The sequence below is a fragment of the Coffea arabica genome, chromosome 6e (assembly GCF_036785885.1).
Source record: "Coffea arabica cultivar ET-39 chromosome 6e, Coffea Arabica ET-39 HiFi, whole genome shotgun sequence".
In the NCBI taxonomy this organism is placed as follows: domain Eukaryota; kingdom Viridiplantae; phylum Streptophyta; class Magnoliopsida; order Gentianales; family Rubiaceae; genus Coffea; species Coffea arabica.
This window is the reverse complement of record NC_092321.1, coordinates 9,026,660-9,049,895: the sequence shown is the minus strand read 5'-3', so window position 1 is coordinate 9,049,895 and position 23,236 is coordinate 9,026,660. Positions and strand designations below refer to the sequence as shown.

The 23,236-nt window shown below is 37.6% G+C and overlaps 3 protein-coding genes across 15 annotated transcripts; all 3 read right to left on the bottom strand.

Moving 5' to 3' along the window:
• Positions 1-2,469: 2,469 nt before the first annotated feature.
• Positions 2,470-5,952, bottom strand: LOC113695153 (probable transcription factor At5g61620). Its single transcript, XM_027214152.2, is given in 4 exon segments — positions 2,470-3,022; positions 3,150-3,316; positions 3,319-3,342; positions 4,086-5,952. Coding segments are annotated over 4 exon segments (942 nt in total). The 5' UTR covers positions 4,426-5,952; the 3' UTR covers positions 2,470-2,611.
• Positions 5,953-6,107: 155 nt separating this feature from the next.
• Positions 6,108-12,842, bottom strand: LOC113697085 (probable acyl-[acyl-carrier-protein]--UDP-N-acetylglucosamine O-acyltransferase, mitochondrial). Of its 13 annotated transcripts, none has more exons than XR_011816880.1 (12): positions 12,662-12,840; positions 12,426-12,541; positions 10,711-10,835; positions 10,454-10,562; positions 9,657-9,749; positions 9,460-9,576; positions 9,274-9,357; positions 9,036-9,140; positions 8,373-8,459; positions 8,161-8,291; positions 7,761-7,808; positions 6,108-6,525 (listed from the first exon to the last, which is right to left on the bottom strand). XR_011816880.1 is itself a non-coding variant. In XM_072054983.1 (11 exons), exons 1-10 carry the CDS (start codon positions 12,798-12,800, stop codon positions 8,172-8,174), a joined length of 1,095 nt encoding a protein of 364 aa, XP_071911084.1. In that variant the 5' UTR covers positions 12,801-12,840; the 3' UTR covers positions 6,108-6,525; positions 8,161-8,171. The 13 variants fall into 13 exon arrangements, 8 of the variants coding, with proteins under 8 accessions (XP_071911084.1, XP_027072344.1, XP_027072342.1 ...); XR_003449785.2 differs by lacking the exon at positions 6,108-6,525 and adding an exon at positions 6,932-7,319; XR_011816879.1 differs by having other exon boundaries at positions 7,761-8,291; positions 12,662-12,839.
• A 608-nt stretch (positions 12,843-13,450) lies between these two features.
• Positions 13,451-19,756, bottom strand: LOC113697083 (inactive protein kinase SELMODRAFT_444075). Its single transcript, XM_027216538.2, has 9 exons — positions 18,682-19,756; positions 17,692-17,846; positions 17,522-17,616; positions 16,367-17,388; positions 15,796-15,956; positions 14,938-15,014; positions 14,714-14,861; positions 14,320-14,469; positions 13,451-13,922 (listed from the first exon to the last, which is right to left on the bottom strand). The coding sequence occupies exons 1-9, from the start codon at positions 18,860-18,862 to the stop codon at positions 13,884-13,886; spliced, it is 2,028 nt and encodes a 675-aa protein (XP_027072339.1). The 5' UTR covers positions 18,863-19,756; the 3' UTR covers positions 13,451-13,883.
• Between the last annotated feature and the right edge of the window lie 3,480 nt (positions 19,757-23,236).

Genomic DNA, 23,236 nt, shown 5'->3' with positions numbered 1-23,236 from the left:
CCGCCACCGTCTGAACCAGCTGTTCAGGCGGAATTCGTGAGAGCCCCGTCCCCTCGTCTCCAGGAGTCGGACCCCGATGGGGGTTTTGGGGGCCACTTCGTTCAGTCCTCTTGGATCCGTCAGTGTTCCTCTGAGACCTAGTTCTTGACATGATTCGCAAGAGAAGAATTATACGTGCTTCCCACAGACAGCGCCAATTGATGCGGCTGCCAAAAACAAGATCCGAGCTGAGCTGCCACGGGATGAGCGAGCTGAGTGGGAACGAGCTGAGGGGCCGAACTGACAGGGAGAGAACGAACGACCTGTCCTGCAGAGAGAAGAATAAACGGAGGGGGCTAGCTCCCCGGAGTAACTCCCACGACGGGCTGAGCGAGCTGAGCGGGAGCGAGCTGGCGAGCTGGTTAGGGAGCCAAAGGCACAGTCCGAGCTGAGCTGCTACGAGCCGGGTTGGCTGAGTGTAGCCGAGCTGGGAGGGGGAAGTTGAGCAGGCAGCCCTGCAAGGAAAGAACAACGGCGGGGCTGAAGTCCCCGGAGTAGCTCCGACGGTCAAGTCAGTAGAGCTTATGAGTAGGGTCACAGTATAGAGTACTATAGATGGTGTACCTTGTGTCGTCTTGTGGCGCTGTATATATAGGCTTTAATGGGTAGTAGTTTCCATATAGGAGTCAAAGTCCCCTTAGAGTTCGGAGTCCTTCTAGGGTTTCGTATGACAACCCCTAAAGGTCCGGAGGCGGCGGCCCATCAGGCCCACTTCATGGAGAGGCGGCGGCTACGGCTGAGCTGACCTCCCTCTATTCCGAACTGCTCTGCCCGAGCTGCCATATCACAACAGCCGAGCTGACATGTGGCATCCGTAGATTAGTTGGCCGAGCTGACAGGTCCTCATGTCCGAACTGACACGTGGCTACTGGGAAATTTGCCCCACTACAGTGTGTATTGAAACAACTACCACTGATTCTTGAGTCGTTTGTAGCATCAACGGAAATGATTTATTTTAACCATAATGGACTACACTTCCCCTGTCCGAATTTATGATCCAGATTTAAGGAAAGCAACAGGTCGGTCCACATATCCTTCTGAGAACGATTACTGTCTATGTAATATAATTGCGCCTAGAATCGCCCATATGGCTTGTACGAATTTTTAGATAACGTGAGTAAATAACTCGTGTCAGCATTCAATTCTTGATGGTGAGAATGCACCGTCTTCTTCTGCTTTCCAGCACAAATTTCTGATAATTTATTAAAGGTTGTACAGGAATGGACAAATTAAGGTTAGAAACAGCAGGATGTTTTGCCATCTCAATTCTCAAGTAGCTATCTACTTATGAATGCGCTGGCTAACTAATTGATGGGATCTAGAAATGATTAATCTTGGAAATGTTACCACCAGCCTTTATTATTGAAATGTTACTGATCAGAGACTTTAAAACTTCCATTAAGATCAGACTGCCCAGAAATTATGTGTACCAAGTTAAATAGTTCTGGATCAGAATTCCCAGATCTTTGAAATATGTTATTGTCAACTAAGTTCTAAATACACGTACGTACGTCTTCATTTTATCATGCAATACTGTCGTACACCTTTAAATTTCATATACCATTGTATTGGATGGATACATTTTAAACTTGAGAGCTTACAATTTTGTCATCTCTTGCCTTGAACACGACATATTCGTCTGCAAAAACATGCGTGGAAATGTTTCTTAGTAATTAGCAGTAACATTCTTAGAGAGCAATACTGTCGATGGATGTCAATATAAAATTTTTTTTTGTGGAGAGGATTATATAGGTGAAACTCAAAGCAAAAGTCAATTAAATTCGTTTAGGGCTTCTTGGAACCAGTTGCATAATTAAGTAGGAGTTTGATTAATTTAATAGGCTCGAACTGGCGACAAAAATAATACTACTACTATGGATTACGGTTGCGTCAACTTGTGGCCTACCATGAAGTAATTAACTTCATAATTTCTTCTTTATTAATTTGCTTGAGCAGACTATAAAGAGCCAGCCAAGAAAGACGCCCACTAGAATCCAATTGCCTTAACTTAATATATATATGTTCCGAATCCGTACGATGAAGCTGTCCTATTTAATAATCCCATATGCAATTTCTACTGTTCTGAATTATGAGAGCAACTACATATTCAAGTGGATCCAGCCCTCCTCACAGAATACCTTTCCTAACCTCTAAGACGGAAAATTCTCAAAATAAGTGGCATTGTGATGATAAGTAGATAGATAATTACTTATTCAATATTGGTAAGGCTGCTAGCTTTACTTGTTAAAATTGCATCATCATCTCTTGAGCAATAATTTGACTCGAAAATTTTCGGGTAGTCTTGGTCTTTTTGAAGACAATGCATCGACTTCTATCTATGTCTTTAAAAATTTTACAAGCTGATTTCAGGTTGATATATGCTCTGCATGGTTTATAACCTCATATTCTAAGAGAATTTTGTTCGTTAAAGGTTAGAGGAACAAATTTTTGATCATCTGGTTCTGTTCCGCAGATAGTAACTTTTAATGAACAATACATAACTTCATTGATCTATGAATTGATATGATACCATAAGGGTATTCTGAGTTGTTTATGTTTCTTCATATGCAAGTCAGATAACACTGATTGGTCCCATAATTAGGATGGAAGCTGGAGGCGGGGGAGGGTTGTTTTGAGCCGCCGTCTTCGGGGCGGCCAGAGTCAGCTCCAAATCAGGAGCTCCGGTAGTACTTGTGATGGAGGAAATATTCGAGAGCTGATAGCTTGAAGATCCGGATGCAGCTGGCCAAATGGACATGGAGTCGATATCCATGTGATGTGATGAAGAGCCCTCTTGAACTTCTATGCAATCTTGGTGATTGGTTGTAGTATCCACAGCAAATGAATTAAGGTCTAACAAAGGGGCAGCTGTGTCAAGATCTGAGCTTGCTTTGCTGCTCAGACAAGTAGCTGAGGTTGTATCATTAGTTAGCTCGAAACTCAAATCGAAAACCTGATGACGGGCTGCGTTCTTGCTCCCAACCTGTTGTTGGATCATGTTGATAGAAATCAGTTCAGTGTGATATGTAATTTCGTGGCAAAGAATTTGAAACTTATTATTGACACAGTAATTAAGTCAGGATGATGGACACATAATACGTGAAATTTACCATGTCAAATAGGCTGGATCGCCTTTTCTTTTTGTTGAGACTGGCTTGGCGAAGAAAATACTTCTGAGCATGACTGGCAACTTGGGTTGGTGTCCTTGTGGTCACGAAGTTTCTTGAAATTCCCCTCCAGTCTCCTTTTCCTAACTTTTCAAGTCCAACTAGGAACGGTGTTCCTCTTCTGTCCATGGAACCCCTATACCATCAACAGTTAAAACAAATCAAATACTCATTAATTAAGGCCATTAATCCTGCACATGCTACCCACTGGGCCGCTATCTAAATTGCTAGAACAGAAAGTTACCATCTGCATTTTGATTATCAATTTCACTTTTGGGAAGGGGAAAAGAAAAAAAGAAGAAGAAGAAGCTTATTTATCGTAGTCCCGATGCTCATATATATGGTCGAAGAAGCCCACAGAGATGTTTAGACTGACAACCTTTTTACAATTGACTATGGTGTCTAAATAGTCGTGCTCGAGATATCACTATCAGACATTTTACAGAAAGAGGCAAGTTAGATAGGCTGGGATTGGTAATATTAAATAGCTTATGGGAATGTATAATGGGTGACATCTATTAATCATATCTTTCGGAAAGTTCACAGGGAACTATGTTTAGCACAAAAGATACAGACCTACTATATAAACACAAATTCCATGAAAAAGTGTGCAGTCAATCCCCTGTGCATTTCTTATTCTCCTTTGTTGCTTGAGGAAGAAAACATTCTTATTCTTGAAATGGAACAATTGCTTATTGTAGAAAGAAGCATGCGTGGTAGTGATCAGTACTGTTTGGTGCAGTTACCATTTCAAGGCAGACAAATAAGTTAAGGAGTTTGTTGAAGATATGAGGCTGTATTCTCCAAAATGATTTCAAAGAAACCATACGAACAATCAATACTTGAAAAGAAAAGGGAAAGTATGATTTCATTACAAACCTTTTTTCCTTTCCTGAGGTCGACCTAAGAGTCCGTCGGAGAGATAACCAATAGATATCTTGTCAGAATTTTCACTGATGGAAATTCTTGATGAAGAGAGTGACGATGATGGTGAAGGAGATGAGGTCGGTGATGAAGACAAGCAATCCAAGCTGAAACTTTTCTTCATGGCAATGGAATTAGAATTAGAAGAAGAAGGAGCAGAATTACACGGGACATCAAGCTGTACCCCAAAAAGCCTCAAGCCAGCAGCCATAACACTAATATTGCCCCTAGAATAAGCGGTACAAGTCCTTGAATTGTGGCCTATGTTCCCACAATGTGAGCACTTTCTGCCCATTTTCACCCAGACAATGCTCTATAACTTCCCAAACTACCTACATCCAAGGGAGAGAGATAGGAAAAAAAAAAGAAGAGGGAGAGAGAGAGAGAGAGCTCTTGAATAACTATCCAAGTGAATATATATAGACATAATGATGTGTTGAGTGAGGTGGGGTTTAGGAAAATGGATGCACACCAATGGTAGATGATTGGATGCACATTGTTTATTGTAGGATTTTTCCAACTTGGGTTCATACCTAAGAAACCAATAACTCTCTCTCCTCACATTTTACTTTTTTTTCTTAAACAAAAATGGGGATATTCCACATATATACTATAGGAAGAACCAAGGCTTATCTTAGATAAGATATCTGTTTACCATTTCAGTGCTGGGAGGGACCCTTGAAATATGCTTTTTTTACTTAGCATGTTAGCCATAAAGAATACAAACATTAACTAACAAACAAAATTAATGCATGGTAATCCCTTGAAGCTTAAACCTTTTCCTATTTGCATAGACTAAACCTTCATTGGCTCCAACCCCCACTTTGATCCGTCATTTACTATCAACCGTCAAAGCCAAATTAGATATAATTCTTGGATGTTGCTTGTGATAGTAAAAGGTTCACACACACACACACACAGTAAAGCACACAGTATCCCTTGGTTGCTGCAGCAAAATCGGTAGTATATAGACTGAACTCCATTAAGATACAAGATTATAGTGGAAGTTAGCTAGTGTGCATTGACAAGTTAAACCAATTATGGAAATGAGTGACATTTCTACAAACACGAAACCCTAATAGAGGATGTCCTCCTCCAATGGTTTAAAAGAGGTTGTTAGATGATTTGAGAGGGGGAGAAGACCATCATTAGCGGGGGAAAAAACAGAAAGAAGGAAAGAGAAAAGAACCTCCTTGCTTTTAAAATTGAGGTTCATAAATTAACATATGCATTTCCTAGGAAATTCAGCCCAATCAAAGTCTCCATTTGAATTCTTAAATTGATGCGCGATCATATGTTGAAGAGAACAAGGGAAGTCAGCAAACTTTTGTTGATCGTCAGGAAATTAAGCAGAACTACTAATAGTTTTGAATGATTCAATTTCTTCTCTTATTCTACATATTATATGACACTTGACAAGTCACTATTTCGAGACCTGGGAGAGGAATTTGGAAATTGTATATTCAAGAAACCGAAGTAAAAGTTAAAAAGTCAATGTGGAAATAGAGCTAATTATTGTTCTTCTGCAATTTATACAAATCCGATTATCACACAAAATAGGAATATTTGTCACAATCTCATTGCCAATGTGGAAATAGAGCTAATTATTGTTCTTCTGCAATTTATACAAATCCGATTATCACACAAAATAGGAATATTTGTCACAATCTCATTGCCACCTTTGGCACACCGGCAGACTATATTTAATGACTATAACATCACCATCCTTTCTCTTTTAATTTATTGTTTATACTTCAAAAACACATAAAAAAAAAACCAGGGTTAGCTATATGATAGTCTAACTACTATATGTTAGTTGTCATCCCACTATTTGTGGATCATCAGATGTAATATTTTTCAATCTCACTCTGTGTAGATTGAATAAAAAAAAGGAACTCGTTAGAGAAAGAACAGTATGTATGTTGGTTCTTGGTATTTTGTAATCATATAAAAAGAAAATCAGCGAAGACTCAGGCAAATTAAACAGCGGGCAGCTGATCAACTGAAATATATTATCTTGGGAAAGAACAGCCATTACCACTTATCCAACTCTTGGTTGTGTGATTACCAATAGCAGACAATGATTATAAAAGTGTTGAAATAGAAAACCACAACTACCTACTAGAAAGCCAAGTGTGAAGAAGTCTAAAATGAGCGAAATTCTCAGTTTCAAGTTTTACCCAAGTGTGTCTTTCAAGGTTGTGTTATTGTGCTTGGTTTTTTATCCAGTACAAATGCCTGACGCTCCATTACTGCACTGAATAAACACAGTCCCGTATTGGTCTACTGCACTGAATGTCTTCTTTTATCTCGTTTACATCTGATGTTGATTGAGGTCTTTTTATTTTGGAGACAAATCTTCCTCAGCCAGATTCTGTTCTCAGTGGGGTACCTGCTAGACAATTTAGCTAGTCATTGATTAATGGCAAGTAGCTCCACAGCTTCGTCTATGCAATTTATTTTTTTTTTTTTAGCAATTACGTAGGTTTTACTCAATCCAGCTTAAACCAATATTTCCATTCGATCCCTCATTTCAGTCACATATGTTGGCATTGTCATGAAGGAATCTTCTATCAAGAATAATAAAGATAAAGAAAACGTACGTTCCTTTCCTAACCTTCCTTGACTTTTTATCTTGTTACCGAACATTTGTCGAGTAAGTGTTTTTCACTCATCACTAGATAAATTAGTGCATCTAATCTCTCAGCCGTCAGGTTCAAATTCTGTATGTGACAGATGACAGATAACAGTTAGGGATGCATCTGACAAAAAGTGGCGGAAAAAAAAATTAGTGCATCTAATTGCGTCAAAAGCCACAAGTTAGTAGGATATCATTATCTCCAGAAAACAGTGTCCTATCCTTTTCAAGACGGTTTGAAATAACCTACATCGGACCCTATCCAAGAACTGAAGATAAGATTCCCCATAGCCGAGTTTCTGTCCATAATGAGTGGATGTTTGACTGAAATCTTCATATGGAAAGACTAAAGAAGGTTAAAAATCTGATCATCCACGTCATTTGCAAGATCTCAGTTGTCTGTTATCACTTTATCACAGTCACTTTTTTTAGTTTCTTCATTCATCCAAGGGGATGAGGGAGGAGTCTGATGACACTGCATCTCTTGTCCTACCTATTGGTGGTGCAGAGGTAGAGGAGGAGGTTGTGGAGGCAAAGAGCAAATGTAAAACCTGCATCTCCCAAGCATACAATGCCAAATAAAAGGATCACAGGAACTTGGTAATCAACAATAAATAAATAAGCATAGTGCTTCAAGAAAATGCCCCTCCGCGGGGGGAGGGAAGAGGGGGCAAAGTAGCTATGATGTTTCATACATCAGTCCAGTTTCTGGCGCAATTAATCATTTCAGAGAGTAGTAGTAATCTAACAGAGCTAATGATCTTGAATTTTGATCCTTTTCCACTATGGGGCGCAAGGCAACGCTGGTAAGGGGAGACGGAAATGTAAAAGATCTAAGAATGAAAGAACCATCTTTAGTCTGTGATGAAGCCAAGAAGGCTTGAAATAGAATAGATATGATGATTAAAAAACTTGATTATTCATCCAGACAGATTACCATTAATATGATCAACAATACGTATATCGTATGAATAGATGAAAAACTGTCATACCTGAACACTAGGGAGGTTTTCTTGCAGACTATCCTTCACAAAAGCTACCTAGTATACATACACTCTTACAACTTCCACAATTGAACATTGAAATACAAGAAATGATGCTGAGGCAGGTTTTACGTTTGGCTATCTCTACTGGATAGAGAAAAAGGCATTAAGGGCAGAATCAGTGAAGAAGTAAACAGGGGGATTTATAAAAAACTTGTAACACCAAACTTCCAAGTGCCCCTTCAATTCATAAACCTGCCAGAGCAGACACAAATTTTCATTTTTCTTCCACTTTAATTACATACAACTTTTACGGTTCGACATACATCAAAAAACTTGCAGCGGATACAGTCTAAGTTTCAATCCAAGATCTAAATTCTAAGAGTAAGACAAAGGGATGTGGACTTACTGGACTGCAGTCTAAGTTTCAATCCAAGATCTAAATTTGCAAATTCCACGTCGATCTTCTGCAAAAGAATCCCGTATGGATTGTAGCATGGAACGAACAGTGGGGACAAGAACCAGTTCTTCATCCTGCTCCTGAAAATTCAAAATTCAGGTTACCATATTTCTGTCTTGCAGATTTACTTTAACTAAACCATGGACATTCGAATAACTTACTACTTGAACCATTCGATCTTCAACGCCCCTCAAATTAGCATTAATGGGCATAAAAATTTTTCTATAAGCTGCTCTCAGGCTTCTGATCTGAACCATTGCAGAAATGCAGGGAAATAATTCTAAGATGAAGTAAATGTAGAAGCAATAAAGCAGCATTTCAAATGTAACACAAAAGATTCCTGCCTCAAAAGAAAGGGAATAAAATGAAAGGAACAAATTGCTAGGTATTTTAAAAAGCTGGATACAAGACCAGAACAGCAGTAAAATTCATGTGTTCCATCATAGTCACTGTCTCACTGATGTCCCCATGAACAAAATTTCGACACATCAGACAATCCCAGGCATCAGATACTATAACCTTAGCCGGAAAGCACGAGATGAGAAAAAATTATCTGCTGCTGAACTTGTACAGTTAGCAAGGGATGATTATTTAGACAGAGAGCTATAATCATACATATACAGAAAATACAGGATGGTCATCTATTTCATTTGACTTAAAAAGAAATATGGTGGAGCAATTTCCATATAATGCGGCCCTTATATTATTTTGGTTCTTTGACGATCAGAATGGTTATCAATTGCTGAGATAAGCATAAGTTTCCACACAAACTCATGACCTAATTTGTAAAACCAATCAAGGACCGATTTCAACCAGAAACTAACCTCTGCAACAGAGAATCCATGACGCCGAAGACCTTCCAGATTTAACCCACGAAGCTGAGCTCTTTCCCCAGACACCATCATGTACTTGGGGATATCTTGTGAGACCTGCAGAAAATGAAAAATGGAACATCATCCATGGAAATTAACCTACTCATCTGTGTTAAATAGCTTACTTAATAGACCAACATAAACAATTGTAATGCTAACATGGAGAACATGAAATTATGCATGAACATACCACCGAACCACCACCTATGAAAGAAAATGAACCGATATGACAAAATTGATGAACCACAATTGCTCCTGCAGTGTGTGCATGGTCCTACAAGCAGAATGCATCAATCACAATACAGCACAAGTATCATTGAAAGAGTTATCTAGGTTAGCATTGCAAAAGAAGAGTAGAACAGATACTGTGACTCACTTCCACCACAACATGACCTGCTAGAAGAGTATTATTCGCAAAAACATTGTTACTACCCACTTTGCAGTCATGGGCTATATGACAAGATCCCATTATAAGATTGTTATCACCAATGACCTGATTAGAGAAACAAATCATGAATCAGATTGGGTTTTCTGGGTTTAAGAATGAAAAAAGTAGCATGTATATTTTCATACAGTAATGTCACTTGGCTTTGAAGATCGATGAATAGATGTATGTTCTCTAATCTCATTGTTGGCGCCTATCTCAAGGAAGCATTCATTCCCTGGCTAAAACAATCAAGAGATGGTTATTATGACACAATGTTCAAGAGAAACTGTAAAGATTTAAAGTACAAGCTAGTACAAGAATCAGTAAAACCTTTAGAAGAGAAAAAGAAAGAATAAGACGCAATACAACAGAACAGCGGACGGTGGACAGTGGACACCAGAAATTTTGAAGCTATAACTTGGACAAAGTGAGAAGAAACACAGCACATGCTTCTTAGAAAGAAGCCCACAACCTAATCAGCTTTACAGATCATGCCTTTAGTTTTGCATGGAGTTTAAGAAACATACAGCCACGTGCATGTTATAAAAAACAATCACTCAAACAAATAAAAGTACATTGAATGGAAATATTCAAAACCTTTCAGAACCAAAAAACAGTCAACCACGTTGCAGCACGTGTTTCTCCAAAGGGATTAAGATGTAGAAATTGGATTGACGTTCTTACAATTAGTTAACCCTAAAGTATCAATAGAGAAACAAGATATCATAGGTAACAAAATCGGCAATAGCCAATAGCTTTTAAAATCAACTGATGTGCAATAGATAGAAAAAAGATAACTGTCACTAGCACAGAATGATTTAAGGAGTCTTGTGGATTGAGTCAGACTTTGTATACTCTTCCAAGTTGAGTTAGAAGCTTACAGTTTCAACCAATCCATCAATGCAAAAATGGAGAATGTCATCCAGAATTCTAGAAAGCTGACCTTGTATTTCATGTCTTGGCATTTAGCTCCAACAACGGCATGATGTCCTATGGTATTATTGCACCCAATGACAGTGTGACCAGGAAGATCATCTCCAACTACAGCACCACTGGTAGATATCAACACATACTGGACATAAGTTATTGCAGAGGAAAAACAAAAGAACAACAAAAAAGGTTTACAAGCAGAATGACTACACAGGAACTGCGTGTCAGCTATATTAAAAGAATAAATAGTTAAGAGAATCTTCAACTTACACCATCAAAACACAGTTATCTCCCAATTCTGTGTTTCCAAAGACGTGGCTGCCAGGGTACAACTGACAAGCATTCCCCACCTTTGCTGAAGGTCCAATTGTGCAGAAGGGACCAATAGAAACACCCTATGCAGAACAAACATTTTATGTTCTCCAAATAAATCAAACTAGATACTGAATATATACCTTCACTATCAACATTCCAATACCATAAAACACCTAGAAGAAAACGATGTCTTGAACTGACTTGACAAAATTACTTTCCTTGCATCAGAAGACATACATGCTTCTCTGATGGGGAAAGCTTGATCAGTAGACATTAACCACCAGACTCGTTTAACTTAAAATGCCTGACGTACATAAATACCATGGCAAACATGTTAGGAGATTCAAGGGAGGAAGAAGAAACAATGCTAATTCTTTCACCTGCTCAGAGTTCAATGTTTTTGCTCTATCTTCTCATAATAAAAAATATATTCGAACTGGCCAATAGCTTGCAATGAGCTCCAATTGTTTCATAAACAGAAGTCATCAAAATGGTCACTAAAGTATCCACATTGGCAACTAAATCCTGTAAAAGATTACCATCTATAAAGGTTTCTGAAGATGCATTGGTTGCAAGGCTTACAAAATCTCTGTGATAACAAAGTAGATATGCTATAAAATTAATCTGTCCTTGCATGAACAGAAATTAATAAACTAATGAAGGGAGAAAAAACCATCTAGATTGCAAGATCACAAAAAATATGATTAAATAGTACAAACACTTAACAGAAGCCATAGCATTGCAAGACAACCACTTTAGAAGCTAGAGCAATGACAATTCTAAGGAGTTATTCTCCCAAGAAGATCCAATTAACTGCAAATGATTTGTAGTCTTTTATGGCACAAATAACCTTAGCATTCTTCTAGAAAACTTGACAGAAATTCGTGTAAACTTTTTTATTCCTACTCTGCTTGTTCAATATTTTATCAGAACCATCATGTTCTAGTATTCCATCGGTATCTTTAAATTCCATTTGCCAAAGGCTTTAAATTAGAGCCATATTCACTAAAAAAGATATTCCAATACCTGAACTATAAAGAATTTCAGAACAGCATTATTGCCAACAAGGAAACTCGGAAACAACTTTTGCATAGTAAAATCAACTTAGGCTGTCAAAAAGTTATTGATAAGGATCATTTAGTTCCAAAATTTTCTTCAAAGTAGCCATTATCCAAATGAAACTACTCAGCCACCTAGTAAGAAACAAGCTTCGAGTATTTGAAATCAAACCATGGGTAATTGACATGCCCTGGAATCCACGTACAAAAACCTAGAGTTCAAATATTGAGCTTCTTTTTGTATATATGGGAAATGTAGTTTGAAATTCTGACTAGCATCATAGCTTCTAAATTTTTCCCATATAAAACTCGAATTTGATTAATTGTTTCCTCATCCAAGCATTTGTTCAACAAATGACACTGAAGTAGAAATAGCCAATATCAACTTGCGTCCAGCCCACCAAATAAAATTTGGAACTTCAGCCACAGAACACCATTCTTGATCATATTACATAAGCCGACAAGGGATAACTTAAGCAACATCCAATAGTATTTTAGAGTATCAAGAATCATTTAAAGAGAAATTTCAGGAGCTAAAATGTTCAAAAATCCCCTCATACACTCCTAAACCCACAAAGGAAATGAAGAAAGAAAGAAAAAGGAAAAAGGTACCTGGCCTAAAATGGCTTCAGGGTGAACGATAGCAGCGGGATGAATGAAGGTAGGCCTGTTATGATGAGGTGGGTCTCTTTTTTCTGTGCCATCATGCTTGTCTTCCTCAGCAAAGCCTGCAAAAAAGGAAAAAAAATCGCAATTACGAATAAGCAATGACCGTAAGCAAAGCTCATAAATATATGTAGTCCTGAAAATAAATGTTCTTCAACAAAGGAGAAGAGAGAATGTTTCACAGTGGAGTGGATTGGAGGAGGAGGAGAATCGCCGGAGAATCAGTCCTCTCAGAGCTAAAGAAAGCGGCCGCCGGAAGCCGAAGCTGAGCGCTGAACTCATGCCTCCAGCCGGGGAAGGAGGAATTTTTTGTTTTTCCATTTAATTTTGTTATTTTAGCACTTTTTATTTTCTCAGATTTACCTTTCACAAGGAAATTTTGCAGTAGGAGTCGGTGACATTTATAATTTATCTTTTTCTGCCCTTTACAATTAAAGTTAATGCATTTTAGTCCGCAACATAGTAGATTTCTTCTTTTTATTTATTTTAAACAACAAATTAATTTGTAACGTAATCAAATTGTGAAATCTGTTCTCAATTTCTACTTCCAGCCACTTCTTTGCTTAAAGAGCTAACAAACCTCGTGCTAAAATGGAGTATTAGTTTTAGTTGTTAATAATATTATGGGACGACACACCATAAGATTCAATAATACAAAATTCCCAAGTATTATTAATTTTATTATGGGATGATAGATCATAAGGCCAAATACTAATACATGAAGTAATAAAAGTGAATGTTTCATTTGCCAATGAATTGGATCCGCCCTAGATCAATAATTGGATTCTTGGCAAAAATGATACTAATAATGATGATAAATCAACACGTTCGGATAGAAGATTATTTGAGATAATTTTTTGATAAAAAATACTGTAACACCTTTTTAGTGTGACATATGTGAAATAAAAATGTAGTTAAAAAATATATTTATAATGCAAGCAGATAAATTTGTTTAAATAATTTGCTATCCAAACATAAATGTCATCGCCATTTTCTATACCTTGAAACTCCGTTCTCTTTATCAATACAAAAAATAAAAAAGTACCAATAAAAAATGTCCACCACCACCACTACCAACAACAATAATAATAATAATCTAAATACAAAAATCATTAGGCTGGACGAATAATTTTCACAGCTACAAATATTCCATGCATTTTTTGTCACGGGAAAGAGCAATGATGCTGCATTTTTGGCATCATTTCCGCTTCTCACAGAAGACACCTTCATAAGCTGTCCTTTGATCATCATCTGAAGGAGAGCTTAACACGAGAGTTATGCAAATGTCATCAGGCTGCTTTCTTGATGAAGATTTTTACTCTTGCCTTTGTCCTTGTTTATTTCTGATTAGGAGGCAGCGCCATGGGGTATTCTGGTTGTTTCACCGGGGAGTATGTTTGTTGCTTAGTTCATGAAACCATCACCTTCCAGCATCCGAAGAACCTGCAGATTCAGAGGAAGTGCAAGAGAGAGCAAAATATAAGCATATATGCAAGCACCATAGCTAGACTTTCAAACTGATTCAGCCCTTCAGAATTGCTCCAAAAAGTCGTCTTTCTGAGAAGGTAATAAAGGAAGTGCTATTATGACGTAATTAATGAGGATAGTAACAGAATTACTGATAGTATAGCTAGATATGCAACAAAACTGAAAGTTGATGCGGTTTGGCATGACAGAATACCTCCATGGTCAGCACAGTAGGTGAGTTTTGAGGCCTTTACCTCGGATATACAGATTACTTGTACATGTGTGTGCATATTAATGAATTTCTGCCGCTTTTGACAAAATAAAAAAAAGGGACTATTCAGTGTCAAGATTTGTCCTATACTCAGTTGTATACCTGAGACATGCGGGGCCGTGAATGGGGGTCTCGTTGTATGCACAAGAAAGCACAACGCAGCATGCTTTTAACCTCCTGCTCCGAGTAGCAGCTCCTCAGAAGGGGGTCAATTAGTTCTGCAATAGCATACTCTTCCAGAAGAGGGCGTGCCTGTATGACATCCAAATGTGAGAAGCCAAGCAACCACTGCAGAATAAGGAATTAAGACCTTTTGTTGCAACAAAAACAGATATATAAACACATCATTATGTTGTCCATTCAGGGATTATGGTCTATCAGAAAATTACTAAGTTTGCAACTTTCGACATTGTGACGTTTCAGAAGATACCATTACAGCTAGTTTTCTATTCGTACATTGATGAACTGTGTGTAAAAGGATTATAATCAGACATACCCACTCAGTGAGGTACTGTTGACCCTTGGGCCGATTTATATCCACAGCCTTCCTTCCTGTGACCAGCTCTATCAGAACTACACCGAAGGCATATACATCAGCTTTTTCAGTGATTTGACCGCTCTGAGCATATTCTGGAGACAAGTATCTACATTAAGGAAGATGGGATGTCACATGAGTGTCACGTAAACAGTGTGCCCGAGAATTGAGATCATCATACTTACCCAAATGTTCCAATTATTCTTGTTTCAAAGCCCATCTCCCCATCTGGCTGCCACCTTGCTAGTCCAAAGTCTCCAACCTTTAGTTCAAGGATAAAGGACATGGAAACAAAAGAAGAAAGAACAAAAAAATTAAGATAAGGATCAGAACTGCAGAAATGACCATGAAATGACCATGAAATGAGGTTGAGCAAGAAAATTAGAAAAGGGCTTTACATGCCCCTTCATACAATGAAGGCCTTATTAGAGGATACTTAACAATCAGCTCACACTTGGCAAGGGGATTTGCATTTACAAATTCAAATCTGCACCCCCATCTATAAGACACAAGCATATTGCCAATGTACCAGAGATGACATTGTGAAAACAAAAAGGTTGTACAGCTGTAGGCAGCTTGCTTACATGACTACTGGCATAACATCATCTCACCTTGAGTGAGACAGTGAAAGAAAAGATCATGTTGTTTACAGAGCCTGCATTTTCTTTTTGTTAGGCAATAATTTTTAACAGAATAAATATGGATAAAAGATTTGCCATCGGGAATATTTCTAAACACTCCTATCATTTTATATTGCTGCTATCATTTTATCATGTAACAATCATTATAAAAAAAAAAAATATTGCTGCTTATACTAAGGTTGCAATCCATATTCAGGCTGTACATGAAACAAAACGTTTTGAAGTATAGGACTGTTTGAGCCAGATTACATGAGGCAAAGGATTTTCCAGGACAGTTTTCGATCCTAAGTTTGCATTTGTACAACCATCTTACTCATCTAGTTTTGGAGGAAAGCTCAACAATTATGATAAAGAATAGAAGAAAGAATTGGAAACGAAGTGAGGGAGATTAGAATGGCATACAAGTGGTTCAAAATCGTGAGTAAGAAGAATATTATTCGGCCGCATGTCACGATGGATAATACAGCCCACTCTGCACTCTTCATGAAGATATCTCAGTCCTCTAGCAGCCCCAACTGCAATTTTATGACGTGCAGACCAGTCTAATGGATTAGGTTTACGGCCTGCAAATAATCATAACAGCTTAAAGTCACTTATTTCAGATATCATTCACATTCTCAAACAGTATTTGATACCCAAATCATTTATTAGATCCAGTGCATACGAGATATTTGTCCTAATACTCTGTAAAATGGAAAGCAGAGATACATAGGCAAATTATTAGGATGTGTAAATAAACTGGTGAGTAAGGGTAAAGGTAATCTCCTTGTGCATATGCAAAATTGGGGCAAGTGCAAGACATCAAAAGCTCTGTAGACCATCTCTCATAGGTTTTGACATATATTACATGCTACTGGGTATTGGTTTCACAGATTGACATATGGTAGAACTTAACTGGGAGAAGCATCTCATCTGTTCTATTCACGATGAACATCAATTGATGAATAATGTGAATCAGTTTAAAAAACTATACCATAAAGATGAGCATCCAAAGAGGCATTGCAGATATATTCATAAACCAGCAACCTTCTTCCACCTTCCACACAAAATCCATTCAGCATTACAACATTACGATGCTGTGCACAGCTCAAGACCTCTACTTCCGAGCAAAACTCACGGTCACCCTGAGTGCTGGCTGTTTTATGTTGCTTCACAGCTATTACCTGCCCATCCGGTAAGACTCCACGGTGTACAGAACCATATCCACCCTCAGCCAAGAAATTAGCTTGTGAGAATCCACCCGTAGCTTGTTCAAGCTCAGCATAAGTGAACCACCTTGGAGGTTTTCCAAACACAGGTGCTCTGTGCTGACATACTGAACAAAGTGGAGGAGGATCAGGAGGTGATTTGGTAGTTAGTGAAACTGCGTCTCTCACATTTGCACTCAAGTCCACATCTAGCCCATGTTTTGGAACTCCAACTTCGGTCTCTCGATCAGGTACAGAGATTTTCCTATCTAAGGACTCGAATGTGGGATTCAGCATTCTATTGAAATTCTGAAAATTTTTTTTACAATACTTCGAATATTCTTGGGCTGAACTAAGAATGTCTGCCACCCATTGGTGGGAATTCACACTTGTGGAAGGAGACGTCAACTTCTCGCTATCTGTGTCAGAATCTGATTCATCTACATCGTGATTATCTTTGTGATAGGAAAACCAATCCTTCTTTAGCCTCCAGTCAATTTCAGAGATAAACTTTGGAGAGCTGCCCAGGTCTAAGCTTGATTTTGATGATGCCTCAATATCAGTAGCAGTGAATGATGTATGCTCTGGACTGCTCACTGGAGTCACATTTGGCACCTGAGTGGCATTCCACCGATCAGAGTCCTTTTCAACATGCATTTCATATGCTTCAGACCCAGAGAGCCCAACAGCTTCAATACTTGATGTTCCAATCAAATTCAGACGAAGCACTTTTGGACGAGACTTCTTCATCACCACGACGTTGCAGTCGAGTTGGTCCATGCAACATTTGGCCTCCTTCTTTACTCCTCTGTTTAATAAATGAAAGTAAAAACTTAGGGAAGAAATATGGCGTGAATAGAACTATCAGATAAGAGCCTTTGTGATTTCAGAAATCCAATCATCTCAATTAACAAAGATTCATAACAAGGAGTTCAACTTACTTATCCAATATGACCCATTGTGTTTGTGCTTTCTTGGCTTCAGCAGCCACTACTCCAAGTTCGGACCCAGAAACTACTTTTACCTTCAACTTTATCTGCAAAGAATATCAAAGAAGTTGGAACAAGTAAAAAGGAATCAATTTCTATTAAAAACAGATATGTGCACATACTCTATCTGGATCGTAATATTGATGAAGTTCAAGCATCATTTGGGCACATGAATCTGTAATATAATCTTTCTGATCCAATCTTGTCCCTAGAGCCCCATGGCCATGACCAACAGCGCAATCACTGTGGAATCTTGGAAAACCCCACAACTTCTTGCCTGAAAAGTAAAATCATTTGTTTAAATTGCTAATACCAATACAAACAGGGTTATTCAGGATATAAGCAGAAAAAGGAGGACCATTACAATATTGAAAATCGAGATACATAATAGGAATCTGCCATTTCAACTCTTGGGGTAATCCAATTGCTACATAACTATATCGGGCATAATACTAGACCACACTTGGCACAGTTGCTGCATAACAATTTCAGGCATAATACTTAAGCAAGTTGCTGCCAACAACACGAGCCATGGGCTTAGGTTGTAATTTGTGTAATACACAGATGCAGGAGAATACACTAAACTAAATGTGGTTTGCTTCCACAAGTCAAGCCGCCACATTGGTTTACATCGAAATATAAGCATTTCACAACTTAAATCTGACAAAGTATCAATTCACAAACTGGGCTGGGCGAAACTTTAAAATACTTGATGTAGTGCCAAAAAGAAAAGATGTGGTGAAGGTACTATGAATAAAGCTCTAGAAAACTAACACAAGCATCAGGAACTCATTGAGGAAATTCTGAAAATGAGGAAAACCACCAGCTGTACACCAAAAATAAACGTCTATTGGCTACTCTGTGTCTGTTCATGAAACTCCATGAAATCTCTAACTATATTAAGCTAAACAAGACTGGTTTTAATTACTTTCTGAGCAGCAATTAGTTTAAGACAAGCGCCACATTAACAAATAAATAGGAGTTGGTGTTAAAGCCACAATGATGGAACCAACGAGTACAAGCACCAACAATTACGCATTTAAACAAGACTGAAGGCAAAAGAGAGAGAAAACTCATAGGCTCATAACATCAACAGAAGCACGAAAGATTACTTGAGCCGTGAGGAGAAATGACCACCAACAGCTTAACACAATCCCCGGGTTGAGCCACATGAGTTAAAGCCCAGAGTAAAGCATTTCTTCGGATATCCAACGAAAATTTGACGGCAACAAGCACAACTCTCTCCGAAACACCCAAGACTCTACCTTTCACACTCTTTTGCTTCAGATTCATCTCAAATATCCAAATGGAACGACCACTTCAGGAAAACATATTCTGATCATCAGACTCCACAAAACCAAGAGAGCAACCTCACTTTTGTTCCTCAAAACAGAGCTCCGCAACCGCAAAACATAAAATCCCAAAAAGGGTCTAACTTTCACTTATCACTTGCCATGTAAGAGTCCAAACTCCACCAAAATGGAGTGAATCAATAGCTTCTCCAATGGCTAACAACTTGAGCTAAAATAAGGGAAGAATGTCTGACGCAAAAGACAGAATCTTTTGAGTTAATTAACAACATAAACAAATCCCAAATCAGCTGGACATCACTTGGCGAAATTCAGGAAACATAGTCAGTAACTGAAAGTAGCTGAAACCGAATTCATGAGGAAAGTGTGACCCAAAACAATACTCGTCGTAAAAGGTCAAGACGGGTCCCCAAAAGGTTGACAAATGTCAGCAAAGCCTGCAACTGCAGGCTTGTGTTTCAATTACATTGGGTTTTGTCATAGCAATTATAACGCTGCACAAGTGACACAAACAAAACTGAAAGTGCCAAACAGAAGAGGGAGGGAACTGAAAAGGCATCAATGGAAACAGCAGTGAAGAAAGCGAGAGGTTAACAAACATGAGCGAAAGGGCTGAAATAAAAGACGTTACTGAGAGCCCCACACGCCAGAAAACAACAATTAATACACTATGTCATGGTTTGGAAGCTTTCTCATTCTAATCTGGTTCTAGTCTTTGACATCTTTTTTTCCTTCAATCACTCATCTACTTCATAGACTTTTGATTACATGGGATCTTAAATTATTTAATTTGTGCAAGGACGAATTCCAGGAAAGAAAGCGTGAGTCCAAGAGGGAAGAATATTGGTAGTGCCTTTTGGCTTGTCTGTCGTGTTCTAGACTAGAATACCAATGTACTACTCGTATATATTAAGGGCCAACGAGAATTTGTAAATGAGAAGAAGTTTTGGGGAAAAAAGTAATGCAGGCAACCAGGAGATGCTTATATATATATATATATATATATACATTTCATGCTGATGTATTTAGTTTTTGGCAAAAATGATGATACTGATACTTATAGACCTTAAAATATAGGCAAATATATTCGACTTAAACAAAAGTTATGTCTTTTTGTGCAAGTTAAATTAATTGACTTTAAATTTTGATTTCTTGAAACTCAACGGAAATGATTGTACTTGTGAAATAGCGTGATTGATTAAACAAACATGATTTCGTAATTATGGCGATAAGAGCACTTTGATTTCTCTTAAAGCTACTGCAATTAAATCACTCTCTTATCTAGTCTGGCAACTAGTCATATTGTTTTCTGCAAAAAAAAAAAAAAAAAAATTTATTTTTTCTGTGATTATATTTGTCAAACACCTTTTTACATCAAATACATTAAATTATTAGACTATATTTTTCTATTTAAAATTTAAAAAATAACTGTCCAAATGTTCTATCACGTCTTATGTGATTGGAAAACATGAATTACCAAAATAATCATCATTACAAACATGTGAAGAATGTTTTATTTTTTTTTTGTCAATCTCGAAAATTAAGCAAACATTCAAAGAATGAAGAAAACCAACTTAATTCTATGGTTGAATGATATGTGAATTTTTTGAATCTTTTCATTAAATCTCAACATCAGTTTTGAACTTGAATTAGTTTTTTTTTTTTTTTTTTTTGAATTAGTTAGATAGCAGATTTCAAGGAATTGACATGCACAGATATTTATGGAACAGCTTATGTAATTGATCAAATTTGATAGTTTGTGACTTGTAGTGTAATCTTTATTTTTTTCTAACTCTATTAAATCCAATGATTTTTTAAATTAGATATATCTTTGACATATCTTATTTATTTTCTGACATTAGTGTAGCATTCTTTGTCAAGCAAATTGTGCTAGATGATTCTCGACTAATTTATTAATAATATTAGCTTATATTTTATATAGAAAAAAAAATATGTGTTTTTAAGGTTTGTAAAGAGGTAATTGTATTATGAATTTCGTTTTTTTCCTTTTAAAAAATGTTTCTCTACTTCTAAATTCTTAAAAATACAAATTAAAAGGTTAACCATTTTCTTTATTTCAAGAACAAAACAGTTAATCTTGTCCATTTGAGCAAGTCAGACTAATGCAAAAAAAAAAAAAAAAAAGTCCAAATGATCTCGGGCAACTCGACAGGTTTGGAATTTGATGGGGTATAACTTATTAGACCAGGACAAGGAATATTCTCTTTTGCGTGTTGAGCTACTGAACTATGATCGACTGTTGAGTAATTAAAACTCCTGCTTAACTAGTTCTCCCTGTGCAAGAAGGCAATCAACAAAACGATAATAAATGCCACTAATAAATCTCAATAGATAAGAAAAAGTACCAGGTCAAAAAATAAAATAAAATAAAATACAGGATTCCGCCTAATGAATTCTGCCCCGTTAAAAATTTGCTTGGTTAGTAGCTCTTTCCATTGGCTCTTCGGACTTTGTTCCTGTTTCCCAGCCAAGGGACCAATATAAACATCAGAGCTGGATAATCTATCAAATCAAATGGCAAAAGAACAAATACTTGGACAACAAATCGAGTAATAGAATAGTCGGAATCAAATAAGTCCGGCCCGACTGAGTTATAGGTTAACCAACTTGAACGACAGTACTTGCAAAGAGGTCGCAATCTTATTGTCCATTTGATTATACCAAAACAATCCTGCATATATATGGAGAGAATACAAGGAGGAGCAAGAGAGGAATTAAGATGGAATTCCTCTCTTGGAGCAAGAGCAAGAGAGCAACAAGGAATGGGCTGAAAGGTGCCCAATTTACTCGGTAATAGGCATTACCCACTTTTGGGTTTTTTCATAGTGATGGAGAGATGTTCACAGATATGAAGCAAGTATCATGTCAGGGTTTCAAAAGTTAGAAACCCATAGTGGAGTGGAGGGGGTAAAATTACATATAATGGAATGGAGTCACTGTTACAGATGATCCGTGGTCAGAACAGAACCAACAAGCTTCAGAGACCTTATTGCACTCCCTGCATTCGCAATCAGCATCGTACACAGTATGCCATGCAAGGACACACCGACTCTGCACCCAAAAGGAGGAACAAAAGAGGTCAAGACTCCACGATGCTGCCTTGTCTCTGTTCTATTGGAGGGCCAAGACAGCTGACTTTGATGAGCACAAATAATGCAAGCATAGAAATCACCGAGGCTTAAAAAAGATAAGAGAAGAAAAAAGATACCACCACTCACTATTTTTCGTCTGGTTATCCGAGGAATCCTGAAAAGATACTTTTGTTGCGAAAAGGGGGTGCTAATGGGTATTATAATTCATGATCATGGATGTCCAGGCAAGAGTAGTGTAATTATCAACTTTATAGTTTTTCGTGTTATTTACGTGTAATATAATATAGAAAGTATTTGCCCAAGTTACAACCACAGAATCAACTTTTACCTTGCTAATCCCTCCGGTGGATTAGCTTCATTAAGTAACTTCTCGAGTTGCTCTGCGCTGCACTGCCCTTGGATGCTAGTCATTCAGGCTTCCTACTTAAAAATTCATCCTCACTTTCTTGCCAGTGAAGCATTTTTGGCTCTGCTGTACATATTATTTTACCACAAGCATGCTGCCAATGCCACGATGGACTCAGTAAATCTAGAGGCCTTAGTTCTTATATCCAGAGAATGAGTTATGTTGGATCATCCCCTTTCTTAGTATAGAGTATAGAGTAGGAGTAGAAATAGATAGTAATAATAGGGGAAAAAAAAAATGGAGGATGAGTTATGGTCATTAAAGAAGTCTCCCTTCGTCAGCCCTGCTATGTCACGGGTCGGTTATACTCTTTTTTTTTTTTGACTGTAATAACACATGTCTAGTTTATTCCTACTCCTAGGAGGATAGGAGGAGGGGGAGTTGAGGGAATCTGATAAAAATTGAATCATCATCAGATCAGACGAGTCCACCACACGTCAATACGAGCCGGCTACACTTACAAGTTAGAATCTTGCTTTTGCTCCGGGTGACTTTGATTGACAATAGGTTCCACTTTCCACAAGGCTATTTTGGCTATGCTTGCAAATTATATGCCACGTACTCTAGAATTACTTGGAAATTGGTAACCATTATCTGTTCACGTCTTTGCTCTTTCTAAAAAGGTAAGAGCAGTACTGAGAGTAACTTCTTATCCTCTGCCTAGATAACCTAATCAATCATCTCTTGCAGTTCAGTCGGCAGCCACCATTAACATATGAATTTGGAATAATGCGGTTTGAATTTAATTTGTGGACTCGGATTACCTTTGCACTAATTTCACATCTTTGTGAAAAATGTTTATAAATTATTTGTGACAGTTAACAATTGATAAAATAGT

Bases quoted from the DNA above. Each gene is read 5' to 3' on its own strand.
- LOC113697085 (XM_072054983.1), bottom strand. From the start codon at position 12,800: ATGGAAAAACAAAAAATTCCTCCTTCCCCGGCTGGAGGCATGAGTTCA. The intron at 9,750-10,453 runs GTCAGCTTTCTA...TGATTGTTTTAG, and splicing joins GCCAAGACATGAAATACAAG to CCAGGGAATGAATGCTTCCT. The intron at 9,141-9,273 runs GTATGTTCATGC...CATTTTCTGCAG, and splicing joins TCATAGGTGGTGGTTCGGTG to GTCTCACAAGATATCCCCAA.
- LOC113697083 (XM_027216538.2), bottom strand. From the start codon at position 18,862: ATGAATCTGAAGCAAAAGAGTGTGAAAGGTAGAGTCTTGGGTGTTTCG. The intron at 14,470-14,713 runs GTATGTCTGATT...GATGTCATACAG, and splicing joins AACAGTACCTCACTGAGTGG to GCACGCCCTCTTCTGGAAGA. The intron at 13,923-14,319 runs GTATACAACTGA...CTGAATCTGCAG, and splicing joins CACGGCCCCGCATGTCTCAG to GTTCTTCGGATGCTGGAAGG.